The sequence below is a fragment of the Furipterus horrens genome, unplaced genomic scaffold, assembly GCF_987537825.1.
Source record: "Furipterus horrens unplaced genomic scaffold, mFurHor1.1.pri manual_scaffold_3, whole genome shotgun sequence".
NCBI lineage: Eukaryota > Metazoa > Chordata > Mammalia > Chiroptera > Furipteridae > Furipterus > Furipterus horrens.
This window is the reverse complement of record NW_028327173.1, coordinates 145501732-145518300: the sequence shown is the minus strand read 5'-3', so window position 1 is coordinate 145518300 and position 16569 is coordinate 145501732. Positions and strand designations below refer to the sequence as shown.

Genomic DNA, 16569 nt, shown 5'->3' with positions numbered 1-16569 from the left:
CCACATGTTCCTACAGAATTCCCTACAGCAAGACATCTCCTTCCATGGTTCTCTGTGCTCTTCTGGTGTGAAAACACCCTCCTACCTTGAGATTTCCTACCAGTTTGAGAGCCCCTGTTACCCTTATGAGAATGAAGGACACGCCATAGGCATGGAGACTGCACACATGCCAGGGCCTGGAGGAAGGAGCTGGGACCAAAGGCCAAGAAACTGTGGCCAAGACCTGAGACTCTGTCCTCCCCATGGCCTTAGAGTAAACACCTTTACCCATTCCCCATGGCCATTCAAAAAGGTTCACAGGAAACCAGCAAGGCTTCCTAGCTGCAACCCTAGAAAAAATTGATTTGGGAAACTCTGGTAATGCATTGTTTTGGCCAAGGGAAGTTAGCTAATGGTTCTTTGTATATTCTTGTGGGAAACATCAGTGGATTGATTTGCACTCAAAAGTAATTTCAATTTATTCTTTCCCCTCATCCTCTTTATTTCACATTTAACAACAAAAGCAATTCCCGTGACTGGTCCAGGAAACTTACTCAAAGGATAAAATCGAATACCAGCAAGAAACGGAAAGTCTCCTTGCTCTTTGACCATCTGGAACCAGAAGAGCTATCAGAGCACCTCACCTACCTTGAGTTCAAGTCCTTCCGGAGGATATCCGTATGTACCCAAGGGGCAGGAGAAAGACTTCCCTGGGGTATTTCTGAACATAAGCAGAGAAATTCAACAACCTGTTCACCTCCTAACCGCAGAGGCCCCCTCAGTGCTGGCAGACCTTCCCATCAGACTTTGTACAGTCCAGATAACCATTACACTCTGAATTCCTGTGTTGCTATCCTCGCTGCTCTATCTTCCATGCCTGCCCCACCCGTCACTCAAGTGATGATACGGTGGGCACACATACATACGTGAGAGCACACGCGCGTGCACACACACACACACACACACACACACCTTTTAACACACACACATACACCTTTACCCTTGATAGTCACTAGGCTGCCAGAAATTTTGTTTTTTAATTTTCCTTCTCCCAAGATGGAGATACATTCTCTACAAGTTGGAGTTCATTCTAGGACAGGATTTGAATGGCTCTGGGACATGCCAAAATAAAGTAGATGTCACTGATCCATCCAGCCCAGAATATAACCAAATCCTTGAAGAGGTGCTGACATGGACCAGCAGTCACCCATGATTCTAGAGATAAACAATACTGATCCAAACTTGCTCTTTAAAACTCCGTACTTGATAGCAAAGACCACTGGTTCCATGCAAGAGAACTGTCAGCATATCAGATGCCAATAGAACCTCACTGGTCAATATGCTTTCCTGAGAAATGACACCTTTACTCAGCCCCTATCTGTCCCAAAAAATAATCTTCAGCTTTGCTCTAAAAATAGAGTCTAGTTGCTGGATGCATGCTGAGCAGTTTCACCAGGTGAGGAAACGGAGGCCCAGAGGGGTGGCTTCTGAAGGTCACACAGCTTATTAGATTGAGAGCTGGGCTAGAATTACATGCCTGTCTTGGTCACTCAGCACCAACTTACTGAGCCTGGCTCTGTCTGGAAGGAGTCCCGCAAACCAGGTTGCAGAGGTCATTTCATCTTTTTTCCATAATGTTGATGTCTGTCTGTACATAGCTGTCTGCCCAGCCAGCCAGGAACCCCCCAGCTCCCACTTGGAAATAAGTCTCCAAGCATTCATCTGCACTAGCATACATTCCCCTCACTGGCACCCCTCAGACCGGAGCCACCGGACCCTGCTGGGAGGCTCCGCCTGGGGAACCTCCAGTTGGCAGTGCCTTCCCCTGTCATGGGGAGGGACACTGAAAGGAGCCACTTGTCACACTGACCATCAGAACTGTGGCGGGCAGGGCCGCTGGCCTGGCCTGGCCTGCAGGGTGTCTGCTGCTGCCAGTGCTCACTCAGATGGAGAGGCAGCTGCGGAAGATGTCGCAGAGCAAGGGCTGAGCCTGTGCTGCCCGGCAGCTGAGGCGGTGTTCTGCTGCCAAGAGAAAACAGCAGTTGGGACCTTCATTTCTTTTGAATGGCACAGTCCCCTCAGAAAAAGACTGGGGTACTTTTTGTTTCTCCTACACAGTTCTTAACAGTTTCCCCAAACAATTATTTTCCCTCCAACATGGGATTGGAGGAACATGTCTCCCTGCTGTAAATTGAGACGCATTTGATACTGTGTGTTTATTATAATACTTTGGGAGGGGGGGTGAGATTAGTGGGATAATTCTTTTAAAAAGTGAACTCGATATGTTTATAGTGGGAGGGATATATTAATGAGTTCACTGGAATGAGTCATGGGAATTTTCTCATAGAACCAGTAAGATTTTTGCTTTGTGTGTCTCTCCTAAGAAGTAGTTTTGGTCCTACTCATAGTTTTCTACTCATGAGTAATCAAATCACAGCACAGTAAAATGGGGCTCAGTTAATTTGCATTTATATTATTTAAGTTGTGAGTTTTTCTCATCAGTGTATTACTAGCTGGGCAGGATCAAGTATGCATACTGAAGTAACAGCCCCCCATCTCCTCCCCCACAGTCCCAGTGGCCTAACAAAGCAAATTTATCTTTCACTCACACTACATGTCTAACACACGTCATCAGCAGGGGCCTTTGCCAATCAGTCACTCAGAGACCAGGATGTGGGAAGCTTAATATTTACACCAATTTCCATGCTCTCTGCAGCCATGGAAAGGCAAGATGGCAAAACATTCAGTGGCTCGTGTATCTTCCCCTCAAAAGTCACATCACTTCCACTTACATGCTGCTAAATTATGCTTCACAGTCACACCTGATTTCAAAAGGGTGCATTCAGAAGCAAAGAGATGGAAAGACCTGAACCAAAAGCTTTCATAGGAGCATTGGAACAGGCAGACTACTCCTCCCTCGTGATTACCTCACTTGAGCAGAAGGACTGTTCAGGACAGCGACATGATAGCCAGTCATCATTTACACAGTGATCTTCTGGGATGTTCCCAGTTTCACATACGCTGTTTAATTGTCAACCGTAGTCGGTGCTATTGTCTAGTTGGGAAACTATGGTCACAGAATTAGCTAACCAGGTTTCAGGTACCCAACTCACTTGGCCTCTGTTCAAGTTCAAAGTAAATTCAAACAGGTTTGTTTTAGCAAGAAGGTAATAATTATCCCATTAGCACCACCTCACATTTATGTAACACTTTGAAAAGTTAAAGTGGTTTCACACCTTATGTTTGATCTTCATAACAATCCCATGTGCTAGATAGAGCAGATTTTATCATCCCATTCTTAAGGTAAGAAAATAGCTGGAGGAGTGGGTGAAGGAGAGAGAGGGAGGGAGATGGAGAGCAAGCTAGTTGGGCAGAGGAGAGAGAGAACCTGCAGTGAATTCCTTTTTTTTCCCTTTAATTTCAGCAGCGGGGGTAGAATTAGTACTGAGATTTTTCTTCTGTATCCTTTAGAATTTAGAAGTACCAGCATCTACCCAAATACAGCATTTGCATTAACTAGCGTGTTGAATTACCTAGTACCCATCCACTTATGCCTAATGACTTCTGGTGTAGAGACCATGCTGTGGGTAAAATAAGAAAGATTTCCTGCCAGCCATTTTTGTCCGCCAAGTAGAGGACATACAGGAGAGGGGGGCCAAGAGCTCCTCCATCCCACAGCAGTTCCGGGCCATCAACTGAACAGAGGTGACATGCCCTCAGATCTTCCTGACACCAGAGCAGCAGTCCTGATGGGTTCTTTTCCCCCAGTTCTCTGATTACCAGAATTACCTGGTTAACAGCTGTGTGAAGGAGAATCCCACCATGGAGCGGTCCATAGCCCTGTGCAACGGCATCTCCCAGTGGGTGCAGCTGATGGTGCTTAGCCGCCCCACCCCACAGCTCCGGGCTGAAGTCTTCATTAAGTTCATCCAGGTGGCCCAGGTGAGTGACAGAATAAGAGTACCGCCTGGGCTCCGAGGTAAATAATCCTGTCTTCCCGCAATCAAGTCTTTCCCCTCCTGAGCCACGGTGGGGTTGGTGTGCTTGAACTGTCCTGGCATCTTATCAACATTATAATGAAATGACGTTGACTGAAACGATGTTATTCGAGGACCTACAATACTATAAACACATACTTGAAATTCCCCAGAGATTCAGAGACACTGGCATTGAACAGAAGAATAAGACAGTTCTTGCCCTCAAAAATGAAGTAGCCTGGTTAATTTTGTATAAAAGATATGTAAAATTAAGCTTAATCTTACATTTTTCCAGTTCTAGATGGTCTAGATCAGTGTTTCTCAAAGCTGGTACATAGACTACTTGCTCTGATATTAAAAGCACAGATCCTTAAATTCAACCCCAGATCAGAGCAGTCAGACTATCTGGGCTTGGGTCCAGAAATCTTTATTTATTTTATTTACTTTTAGAGAGAGGGGAAGAGAGAGAGAAAAGGAGAGAAACATCTATTGGTTTCCTCTCAAACGTGCCCAGACCAGGGACTGAACCTCAACCTAGGCATGTGTGTTAAACAAGTACTTTGGGTCCTTTGGGTACTTTAGAAACCACTGATCTAGACCAGCAGCACAAAGGCAGGGTGGTGTGATGCCTCGCTAGATTTGGTACTGGTCTGGAATTAAGCCTAAGGGGAGAAATGAACAGGAAATTACAACACTGGATAGCTAGTGTTTGACCAATATAAGGAGGATGGGGCACAAAGACAAGAGGCAGCCTCTGAACTCACATGTAGTTGACATGTTCAGTGACTGTTCTCATCTGTTTTGTGTATCATAGAAGCTCCACCAACTACAGAACTTCAATACTTTGATGGCTGTGATAGGCGGCCTATGTCACAGCTCAATCTCCAGGCTCAAGGAGACAAGTTCACACGTCCCACACGAGATCAATAAGGTCAGTGCTATCGTCTCTTCGGAAGCTTCTTAGCAGCATTCCTAGGACCAGCATTAACATTTCCTCCTTGCAGGGGTGACCCAGGAAGCATTTATGAACCACACCATGCCGTCAACCAGGCAAAATACTAACGAGGCAAACCTCAAGAAAATGTGCAGGATGGGGAGGTCACAGATTTGAAAGTGACTGTGATTCAGTCTTGCCTTAGTGTCGCTGCACAACTGGTCAGTTGAAATAACGTGTGCCTCTCTCCCATGCTCGTACGCCGTGGAATATTCAGGCACAGTCTTTCATCCTGACTCCCTTGCTCCAAAATGTTTTCCCACAAGGACTAGTGGTTTAGTTTGCATGTCAAGTGTACTTACATAGTGACATATTAAAACCCTCGCTCTCCAGATCCCTTGGAGAATGACATTCTGGATCATTGGATGTTCCCAGATAATCGGAAATGAGCTTTTCAAGTGCCATTTTTGTAATAGATAGTGTTTCCCTGAGGAATATTTTTCTTAAATATCCTAAGTATTTTCCTACATTCTTAGATTTTACAGAATTGATTTTAATCCTTTATAACATGAGTCTGTTATAAACATAAGATAAGCCACTACAATATACTGAAGATATCAGTGCCGCTCCACGTGGTATGGATTAGATAATGACTGTTCTTTGGGCATTTCAGCTCAATGAAGAGGACCAATCCTCCCTTCCTAAATTCAAGCCCCAATCCTCCCAAGCTGACACAAACACTCCCTTCTCAGGGAGAGAGACATCTGTGTCTCGTTCCCCAATCATTTTCCCCAGGTGTTCAGCCTCCTTTTGGGAGCCTCTGATTAATCATCCTGCTCTCACAACTGGTGGCTCTGAGGATGCTGACCCACCCCTTTCTTGTGGTCTGGTCCTTATAATTCCCTAATAGTTGCTGCTAGGACCAGGGGGGAACAACTGAAAAGATTGCTCATGTCTCAGAGGGGACAGAAGGAAACAGTAGTCACAGAGATTAACATGCCTTCATGTCATTTCACTTATATGACTTGGCTTGCTCCTCTTAAGCTTGGGATCCCCCATACTAGTGCTTCCTTGTTGGAGCTGCTTGCCCCTCAAGGTGGTCTGCATAGTGAATCAGTTAAGTCCAGCTTAAAGCAAGGACCCCACAGTAGTTTATTTTACCTTCTAAGGAGAATGAAAATATATTAAATTTTTGCTGTTAGTCTCTCATCTGTGAGCACCTCCCATACACACACCATCTGTGCTGTTTTTGTGAAGAAGAGGCTCTCTCCAGCTTAGTGACTGAGGGAGGCTAACTCCAAAACCTCAAGTTCTTCCCTGGGGCAGGGTGGGGTGGCATAGTGGGGGGGAATGGCACATCTTAGGCCACAATTCTATGAAACCAATTTCCAGCAGTGATTAAAATGGTAATTTTGCATTGTAACATGACTGGCAGTCTTCACTTCCTGTCTTTGCTTCTGAGAAAGCTGGTCATCACGCGTGGGGAACGAGGTTCTGTGAACTGCTGGCTGACCTGAGCCAGGCATGTTCCTAGAGAACACCAGGTCTGGCTGCTCCCTCTCTCTGCTGGTGAGCAGCCGTGTGTCTTCCAGGGCCGAGCTGTGGGTGAGCTCTGATGAAGAGCTCCCTGGGGCCTCTGCCTCATCCCTTGCGTATCCTTTGCTAGGAATTGGTCTGGTCTATTCAGTCTCTCCAGTTCAGGGTTTCAGTTAGTGAATGAAATGTCACCAGCTTCCGAGACAATGGGCCTGTTTTAAGAATCATTGAGATAATAAGGCCCACAGAATGCAGCATGAAGACGGAAACATGCAATAGACTGTTGAAGCTCTATGTGCTTTCCCCACGCCAGCAATAGTCAGCACTCCTGATATCACATTCCACACGTTAAGTAATGTGGTGTCTCTGGAAGGATTCAGAAGACACCAGGGGAGGGAGCTGTGTGGCTTGGGAACAGAGATCAGAGGGGCACATCAGTCACTGTATACTCTTGTATCTTTTTGATTTTTACATCAGGTGCTTATTTTTAAAAGAAAAATTTTAGTGTAAAAATGATAAGACCTCATTTGAAATCTTCCAGTTATGTAGTAGAATCAAGGAAAGAACACCTGTGTTTGTAAATACATTCTGTGACATTTGACATAAGCTGGAGTTTCAATTTGGGAGTCATAATCTGCACCTTTTAGATGAATCACCCCCTGCCCGACAGATTGGGGAGGGAGTGAAATCATGGTAGAGGCTGAAAGTAAACAAGGTGGCCATTGCAGACTATACAACCTGCCTGGCAGGTAACAGTGATCGGGTCTCTTCTTCTCTTTACAGGTCCTGGGTGAGATGACTGAGCTCCTGTCTTCCTGCAGGAACTATGACAACTACCGGCGAGCCTATGGGGAGTGCACCCACTTCAAGATCCCCATCCTCGGGGTGCACCTCAAGGACCTCATCTCCGTGTATGAAGCCATGCCTAACTATCTGGAGGATGGGAAGGTGAATGTCCACAAGCTGCTGGCCCTTTACAATCATATCAACGAACTGGTCCAGCTGCAAGAGGCGGCCCCACCCTTGGAGGCCAACAAGGACTTGGTGCACCTGCTGACGGTGAGGCTCACCCGGAAGAACATTACTAAGCACTTTCTGTGTGCCAGGCACCACTCTCTGCACTAAGTATTATCTCAGTTAATCCTCATAAAAACTATGAAGTAAATACTGCTGTTACCTCAATGTTTTATGGATGGGGATATGGAGGCACAAAGACATAATTTTCTAGAGGACCAGACATTATTTAGCAGCAGAGCCTGGGTTCAGCCCAGGAGGTGGGACCCAGCGGCTGTACTCTTTAAGCAGTATGCCCTTCTGACTCCCAGGAGTGTTTCCTTCTCCCTGCAAGAGCAGTCCTCAGCTCTCTAGGAGGAGCCGAGAGCAAATTAGGATATGGGCTTGGTAAGAGATGGAGACAGTGCGTTCTCATAAAAAAAAAAAGGACAAGGCAATGAGTTTAAAAAGAAGAAAAGAAAGGAAAAAGGAAGGAAGAAGGAAGGAAGGAAGGAAGGAAGGAAGGAAGGAAGGAAGGAAGGAAAGATAGGTTCATTATTTGGATCCCTGTTCCTGAAAGCGATTGAGCCAAGGAGAGGTGAACACTTATAGTGGTGCAGGAGACCAGGATTTGCACTTGACATTCAGGGAGAGATCAGATGAACTCCATTCCAGACCTGCAGTTCTGCAGGTTCACTAGCTGTGTCACTGTGGGCACATAACTCTGTCCTGTTTTCTCCTCTATAAGATCAGAAGGATTAGTCTGTGAGATGACTTCTGTCTTCTCTTTCAGTTCCAAAATACAGTTTTTAATGTGCTTTTCTTGAAGAATGGAATTATTATAGCCTGTTCTTACCTCACAGGATGATTCTGATAGAGCCCCAGGCTCTGCATCCAGCTGGTATCTAATCCTAGCCCTTTCTCTGATGGCCAGGTGACCTTGGTCTTGGCCTTAGACATCATCATCTATAGAAAGATGTACAGAATCTTAACTTTTGGGGACCACAAACCCTATCATGAAAGCTGTGAACATTCTTCCCAGAAAAATATACATAAGTCATATACACAAAAATATTTTTGAGTTCTGAACTTCCTGAAGCCCATCCATAGACTGGGTTCAAAATAAGATTATTTGTAAGTCCTCTCTCCTCTTAAAATTTTAGTTCTAATATGCATGGAATTTATTAACTCTCACTATTGTTTAATAATACCTGTTACTTAAACTGGGTTCTGGTGCAAGAATCAAATTTTAATAGTATCAGGCCATGCAAACTATCCTTCCAGACCATCTGTCTGCTTTGGGAAAGAACAAGTGAGGTGTGGACCATCTGACCACACAGGGCCTAAGGCTACATAAAGGCTTAGAGATTAAACTATAGTTTAAATGAGGGCATTTTGAGATTTCTTGAAAATTTAAAAACAACAAAAAAAGAACCCTTCCCTATTGTAATAGTTGTTTCACCCTCCAAACTGTGTAAATTTAAAAAACAAACTACTAAGAGCCTAGAAGAGTGAACCACTGGAGACAAGAATGGAGAAATACACATCCTAACAATTAACCCTGTTGTTTGATCTGCAGTTATCCCTAGATCTCTACTACACTGAGGATGAAATCTACGAGCTTTCCTACGCACGGGAACCAAGGAACCACAAAGCCCCAGTGAGTTTTCATATTAAGGCTCTTGCAGGTAACAGGTGCATTCGTCTGAAGGGGCGGACTTTTAGTTTAGTGTCCTAAGAGTATTGTGTTTCTACTGTGTGCCCAACCTTGTGCTAGGAACAGCTCCTGACCATAAAGAGCCTGCAGTCTTCTCGAAGGGGTAAGACTGATGTGTGAATGGTAAATAACTAAATGCCGTAAGAGCATTAGAATGAGTGGTGGTATCAGTCAGTGGTTTGCAAATTACAGAAGGGAGATAGTATTGTGGGCCAGAGGGACCTCTCCCTCCAATTTATTATAAAGTGGCCTCACATCAGTTTCCCTTCTGTGATTCACTGATGATAATGTGAGCAATGTGCACACTATCAGAAGCTAACTGCAGAGGATTTCCAGCTTGGTAGATAGAAAAGCTCCATCATTCTGTAGTCATCTGGGTAGAAAGAGCAGTCTACTAACTCCTGTGACCTCCTGTGCAGAGACCTCAAATAGCACAATCCTAGCACTGTGTAGTCAGAACATCACAGGTTATCTGGCCCCGCCTCTCCTACAGGTAGGTTTAATAATTCCAGTCTTCCTTCTGAATGACCAATAATTCCCCCATAGTGTACTGGGAAGCTTCCCAGCCCCAAAACAAGTGGTACTCAAGGGGAGAGACTTGCCCCCAACCTAAGAAATTAAGCTTACATGTTCAGGCAGCTAAATTTCATTGTCTCTGTAAAGATCAAATTCTACTTCCTATTATAATGAAAGATGTTCACCAAAAGTATCTGATTCCATTTTCAGAATGTTAGAAGGCATTTCAATCGAAAGGGTACCTTCTCCTGTTTTTAGATGATTTTAATTTAGGCCAAGTCTTAAATACTTAAAAATAGACTCCATCTCAGCTTGTCTAGGCCTCAGATTATTTTCCTGTGTGTCTTCCTGCCTTTTAGCTATTTATCTCAAGTAGAGAACAGAAAGGAAATTTAAATGATCCACTTTACTCTCGGTTGATAGCTTTGGCAAAAGGTTTAATGGAGAAGGAATTGAAACATAGGTAAGTTGAGAATTTTAAATTATCTGCAGATGGAGATAATGTGAGGAGCATTTCGTAAACAGTAAAACATAATACTTGTACTAACCAAGATTACTTTTTAAATTTCAACATGTGAGCTTTCGGCTTCTTGCCACCGCACATAGCTGGAGGTTGTCCACAGCTGTGAGGTAGTGGGACGGGAAGGAGCTGTAGATTATATTGCATTATAATCACAGGGATTTCTCTGATTATTTCATTTTAGCCATTAACACCTTCAAAGCCACCAGTAGTAGTGGACTGGGCCTCAGGAGTGTCTCCCAAACCTGACCCAAAGACTATAAGCAAACACGTTCAGAGGATGGTGGATGTAAGTACGCTGTGTTTCAGCAGACTCTAGAAGCAAGGGGAGGAAGGGAAGGGACACAGTAGTAGAAATACAGGTGAGAATCTTGAAACCTGTTCCTATGTGAGCTCAGGGAACCCCTAACTTCTCACATCGTGCCTGCAGAACAATTCAGAAGTTACACTGTGTCAACACACTTTGGCCTTATGTGGGGGGAAGTGAGCCTCCTCTTGTTAAAGACCTAGCAGGAGAGTGTCTGTTTAGCGGTTGTCAGTTGATTTGGAGGCAGAAAGATGTTGGAAAAAGTTTGAGTAAAAGGTAATGAGAATCTAAAACTGAAAATTTTGGCACTAACTGATTCAGTTCTCCATGCTAGGTATGCTGAGGGGGCAGTATATACATTCAGATTTCTTCATTTATCCTGGTGGATCATTCCAGTGTAACAACCAAAAAGAGCGAGCCAGAAAGTGACAGGACAGTAAGTAGCTGAGGAGTAAGAGGGGGAAGGGAGCACTTCCAGCTGAGATGAAGCTCCACAGAGAAGATGCAATCGGAGCTGAGCAATGAAAACGCAGACAACCTAAAGAGCAGGTTTCCTTATTCCTTTCAGTCAGGCTGAGAGGCTTTTATCAGCCGTTCCAGTCCCTTTGTCATTTGGCTAAAAGGAGAAATGATTGGTTTCTCTTTGGTAATCACCAAAGAAACTCCTTTTTTCACAGTCCGTCTTCAAGAACTATGATCATGACCAGGATGGATACATTTCTCAGGAAGAATTTGAAAAAATTGCCGCGAGTTTTCCATTTTCCTTCTGTGTGATGGACAAAGACAGGTGAGGACTATGTGGTTAGGAGCCCTTTGGTAAAAAGTTTATGGGTGGGTCACTAGAAGAACTTGTACACTTGGTTGTTTCTCTTATGATCACTTAACGACTATTTGGGTTAAGATACTGGGGTAAGAAAACAGTCATCGAATGCATATCTGGCTTTTGTTTGGACCACAATAGACCATGAAGCTAGTTTAGGGAATAGTCAACTATAAGTTTTTAAAAGTTTAGTCTTCCTTCTTGTTTTGGCCTTACAGATTATGAAAAACTAAAATGTATTAATAATGTGCATATTTACTTTTTCACAAAATTACACAAGTTCTGTCTTGGTTTTCTATGTAAAATCAAATGTATGATTGGTGGGTTCCAGTTATGTATTATGTACTGTCTGAAGTCAGACACTGCCACATAAAGTATTTCTCTCCCTACACACACAATTTCCATAATTTCTTTCTCAATTCCTGTAGATGGTGGCTAAATTAGTTGGGAAAATCTAATGTAGCCAAAGAACAACTCCATAAAAATGAGTAATGCTGTCTCTACTACTTATTATAAGCTACTCATGTATGCTTACTAAAAGGGGGCGGGGGGGGCTCATGGAAGTAATTACCAGGTAATACATACTGTACTACCACTCCAGGATGAAAAGAAAGGTGAGTTTCTAAGGTGAGAAGCCACCCTGGCTTCCCCCCTCACACCTTTGTCTGTCTGTCACTGGCCAGCAGGGAAGGCCTCATCAGCAGGGACGAGATCACGGCCTACTTCATGAGGGCCAGCTCAATCTACTCCAAGCTGGGCCTGGGCTTTCCTCACAACTTCCAAGAGACAACCTACCTGAAGCCTACTTTCTGTGACAACTGTGCTGGATTTGTAAGTTGTTCTTAAGAATGCTTCAGGGTTGAGCTTGGGGAGGAGTACAAGACATGTTAAAAACAACTAAGCCAGGCACAGACCTCACGCCTTATGAGCACATCCTAGCTTAGAGCCTAAGCAAACACCTAGAATAACCTAGTCTTCAAATGTGTGGTTTTTACTTGCACTCACCTTTTCCTATTCCTTCCTGATGGCCTTGGATAAATGTTAAATTGGGGATATATTTTTTAAGTATTATATATTCATATGCTGTTCCAAATGTTAGGAAAAAGAAATATGAGAGATCCTCACCCCTCCCCACTTCAAAAGAACTACCTTTAAGAAGTCATCTGGGCTCTGTCCCATCCTTGATCAACAGTTTCCTCCCAAACCCAATCCCTCACCCCAGGATTCTAGAGATTTGTTCTTTAGTTTGGGGTCCCGAGAAGCCTCTGTGTCCTATGGTTCAACTTCTGGCCTGGAGAAGGCCTGGCTCAAATTCTATGAGCTTCTTGAGAACATTTGACTCTGATCAGCACAAACTCTTCCTGTTTTCAATTTAAGGTCGGGAGGGACAATACACGAGAGAGAAATGAGGTTCCCCTCCCACCTGAGGCAGACAGTAGAATGAGGGATAATGAAGAGTGGATGTCAAGGCCTAGCCTCCTACCAGACAGAGGAATGACGTGTGGTGCATTCTGTCTCTTGTCTCACAGCTCTGGGGCGTGATCAAACAAGGATACCGATGTAAAGGTAAGGCTCAGCTTTACTGAGTGCACAGTCTTCCCTGGTCTTAGGTTTGCTCCGAAAGAGCACTGTTTCCTCCTAGTAGTTGTCCGTTTAGTCCACGACTTCTCAGCACAGCCCCATCCTCAAAGTGGCTTCCCTAGAGGACCCCCCGAGAGTGACTGCCACCACTCAGAAGACAGGAGTCCCTGGGCAACCAGTTACGCAGCTTCCCTTCACAAGATCCCCTCTCTGGCTGGTAGGAGGCTTTGGTCTCATAGGGTCATGGAGAGGTGAATCCCCAGTGAAAGGCACAGAATCACTTTTGGAACAGAAGTGATTACCAAAGGTACTTGCCAGCTTTCATGAGCAGATACTTGCTTGTGATTAGAAAAACTCAGGAGTGAAGGAAAGGAGACCTTTCACTGCAAGGAAGAAAGAATAAGACCTAACAGCTGGGAGCCTCCAGAGACCCCGGACTGACCAAGTGAGAATGCTGGGTTCATTAGGAATGTTAGGTGTCCTAGCTCCAGAAGATAGGATAGGCACAGGTGACTAGAGGGCCCTGGAGAAGAAAGTGAGACCTTCTGAACAGGGTGTCTTGTCTACAGACTGTGGTATGAACTGCCACAAACAATGCAAAGACCTGGTTGTGTTCGAGTGCAAGAAGTGCGCCAAGAACTTGGCAGTTTCCACAGAGAACAGCACTTCTGTGGGACCAACATTCAACCTTTGCTCGCTGGGAGCCAAAGACCTGCTCCACAGTAAGTAGGCACTGGGAACATTCATCCTGGAAAGTGAAATGGGAAGGATGAAGTTTTCAGGGAGGAAAGATTACCTTTAGTCTTCTCTTTCTTAATAGAGACCAGCACAGGTACCATTATGGGAGGCATGTCTGTATGTTATGCACCCTCTATTTTAAGATTTCCACATTATCTCTGGACACCACAGTTGTCAAATAAAATCCAAATTTTCATGGAAGAAAAGTGGCAGAGAACAACATAGAGGCCTGGGGTCTCAGCATGAAGTCTGGAAAGGGGGCCTATGCATTTTTATACTTACCTACCCTTTTCTTTTCCCCCAACTCCTCTGACATTTATAACACTGCGATCTCCTAGAACTTTTCCTGCCATTTTAAGGACCCCTTTACTGTTGCTTTTTTATTTGCTTTCTTCTTTTTGCTCCTAAAAAGATAACGCCTAAGACCCTGTCCCAAGCTTTTAGTATGTCTGGGAATTTGACCCAAATAACAGAAGAATTCAAATTTGGGCTGGTAAAAGGAGTATAATTGTGTAACAGAAAAGTTAAAAAATAGAAATTTAAAAAATCACCCACAATACTTCTCCAAGAGACAGTGTAATTATTTTAGAGTGAATATAACAAGTTATTCTGGTACTTAAATAACAGTATAATTTTGAGCTTTATTTGGGTAAATATTTAATGTTAATTTAAATTATGCCCCCGTAAGGAATCATTAAACTAGGATCCTTATAAGGTTTCTAGCGTTACAACTGTTGGTTCAGATTACAAATGCTAACTAGAGAACTTCTGTTGTTGTCCAGAGCCTTTTTAACTGTACCAATCCAAATCTCGTGGCTGGCAAGTTTAGTAATAGAAATATATATATATATATGCAACATTTTAATAGAAAAGCACACTTCAAAATGACAGCTGAGTCTTTGCAAAGCAGTAAAGATAGATGACCTGCCATCTCAAATATATCTGCCCCTACTCTACTTCTCCAGGAACTTACTTCTTTTGTTGTATCTAGGCTGGGTCCTAGTTTAGGGTTCTGGTTCAAAGAAGAAAACCAAAGCGATTCCTCTCTCCTTTTCTAATCAGTATCAAACGAGGGGAATACATTCTGATACACTTCACAAAGCCAGAACTTCCCTCTCAGAGCTAAGCTGTGCCTATTGTACAAATGGGCAAATAGGTGCCACAGAGAATTCCTACCAGCTGCTCAAGGCTACCTGTATCAGGGCCAAATCCCAGGGTCTACTGTACTGAAGATATTTATGAAGTGTTGTCTGTCTATGCATCAACCCTGCCCTCTTTAACTTATGAAACATCATAGCACTGAGGTAGCAGGGGCCTCAGTTTTTCTGGAGAAACAGAAACCCTCTAGGCAACCTTTGTGCAAACAGAAAATGATGCTCTTTCCTCAGGATGGATGCAGCCTGACATTAGAAGCCATAGCATGGCCAGCAAAGCCCCTGAATTTCAGTCCTCTTCACCCCCTAAATTGAGTGCCTAAAATGAGTGCGCTTGGACCTGTGGAATATCTGTAACAATAAGATCTCATCTGAAACTAATGTATCAACCTAGAGTCCGCGCATTTTTGAACTAGACTACTAACATGTCATGTGTCTCCCTGCAGCACCGGAGGAAGGACCTTTTACGTTCCCTAATGGGGAGGCTGTGGAACAAGGTGAAGAAAGTAAGGATCGGACCATCATGCTCATGGGAGTGTCCTCACAGAAGATTTCTGTTCGGCTGAAGAGGACTGTGGCCCACAAGGCCACCCAGACTGAATTACTGCCCTGGCTTGGCAGCGAGGGCCCTTCGGGTCCTTTTGCTCTGTCCTCCCCAAGAAAGACAGCCCAGGACACTCTGTACGTGCTCCCCAGCCCTACGTCTCCATGCCCCAGCCCGGTCTTGGTCAGAAAGCGGGCTTTTGTCAAATGGGAGAATAAAGACTCCCTCATAAAATCAAAGGAGGAGCTCCGTCACCTCAGACTCCCAACCTACCAAGAGCTGGAACAGGTACCTTTTCTTTTTCTTCAGGCTCGCTGAGAACTGGGGCTGAACTAGGGAGGGGCATATAAACTGAAGACTCAGACCAGATTGATTACTAGGAGAATAAAGCAAAAAAAAGAAAGGACTAAAAGGATTCTGGCTGTCTCCCAAAGAAAGAAATCTCTCCCGATTTAGTTTCAGGAATAGAACAGGATAAAGTGTCAGGGCCAGTGACCACACCGTCCACAGTAGGCTCCTTGAGAAAAAACAAAAAACAGTATTACTGTGCTGACACCACATCCTTTTTCTTGATGGAACTTAAAATGAACTTGCCTAAATCCCCCTTCCTTATAATGTTTACTCTGTACATCAGGGTTATGTTTTGGGACCTTCATGGTTGCCTGGGCACCTTCCTAAAGAAGGTAGGTGATCTTTGTGCTACCAAAAAAAAAAAAAAAAAAAAAGTGTATTAAAGCTCACCAAAGAAAAAGTCTCCCTCTTATATGAGTGAGGGAAGTAATTTCTAACACATCAGGTAATGTGCTGATCTATATATATTACAAGAGCTAAATCAATAGTAGCTGGCAAATGTATAACTGAATGTAACATATAGCAATATAATCTATAAAATGGTAAAAATTCTGCTACTGGGAGCTGCTTTTTTTTATTAGGCTCACAATGTCTAATAAGGTACGTAATGGAGACAAGATGAGGTTTACTAAGAAAAGCAGAACAGGATTTGGGAATATGGTGCCAAAGATTTGAGAGAAGAGGATACTGGGGTTTAAAAAAGAAAAGAAAGAAATGCTTGAAAAGTAGGAGATGGGACAACAGGCAGTTTCCAAATAGTCTACTCTGTAGGGTCAATTACTCTGTAGGATCAATTACTAATGCAGGTCTTTTTATTTGGAGTGCAAACCTTATGGTGAGCTGGCTGAGATAGACCTCTTGTCCCAGCGTCAGTAGTGTTTTGTTTTTTAACCAATGACAGC

The 16569-nt window shown here is 43.9% G+C and overlaps 1 protein-coding gene across 2 annotated transcripts in view; it reads left to right on the top strand.

The window, feature by feature from the left end:
• RASGRP1 (RAS guanyl releasing protein 1) overlaps window positions 1–16569 on the top strand; it is a 75116-nt gene that overhangs the window by 52802 nt on the left and 5745 nt on the right. Inside the window, exons 6-16 of one of the 2 annotated variants that reach the window (XM_090270393.1) lie at window positions 504–657; window positions 3748–3921; window positions 4771–4887; window positions 7210–7485; window positions 8999–9079; window positions 10357–10461; window positions 11157–11266; window positions 11983–12130; window positions 12829–12865; window positions 13450–13602; window positions 15219–15604. In XM_090270393.1, coding sequence (XP_090126519.1) covers window positions 504–657; window positions 3748–3921; window positions 4771–4887; window positions 7210–7485; window positions 8999–9079; window positions 10357–10461; window positions 11157–11266; window positions 11983–12130; window positions 12829–12865; window positions 13450–13602; window positions 15219–15604 — 1741 coding nt within the window. The remainder of the gene's footprint in view (window positions 1–503; window positions 658–3747; window positions 3922–4770; window positions 4888–7209; window positions 7486–8998; window positions 9080–10356; window positions 10462–11156; window positions 11267–11982; window positions 12131–12828; window positions 12866–13449; window positions 13603–15218; window positions 15605–16569) is intronic. The other variant, XM_090270394.1, reaches the window with a different exon arrangement.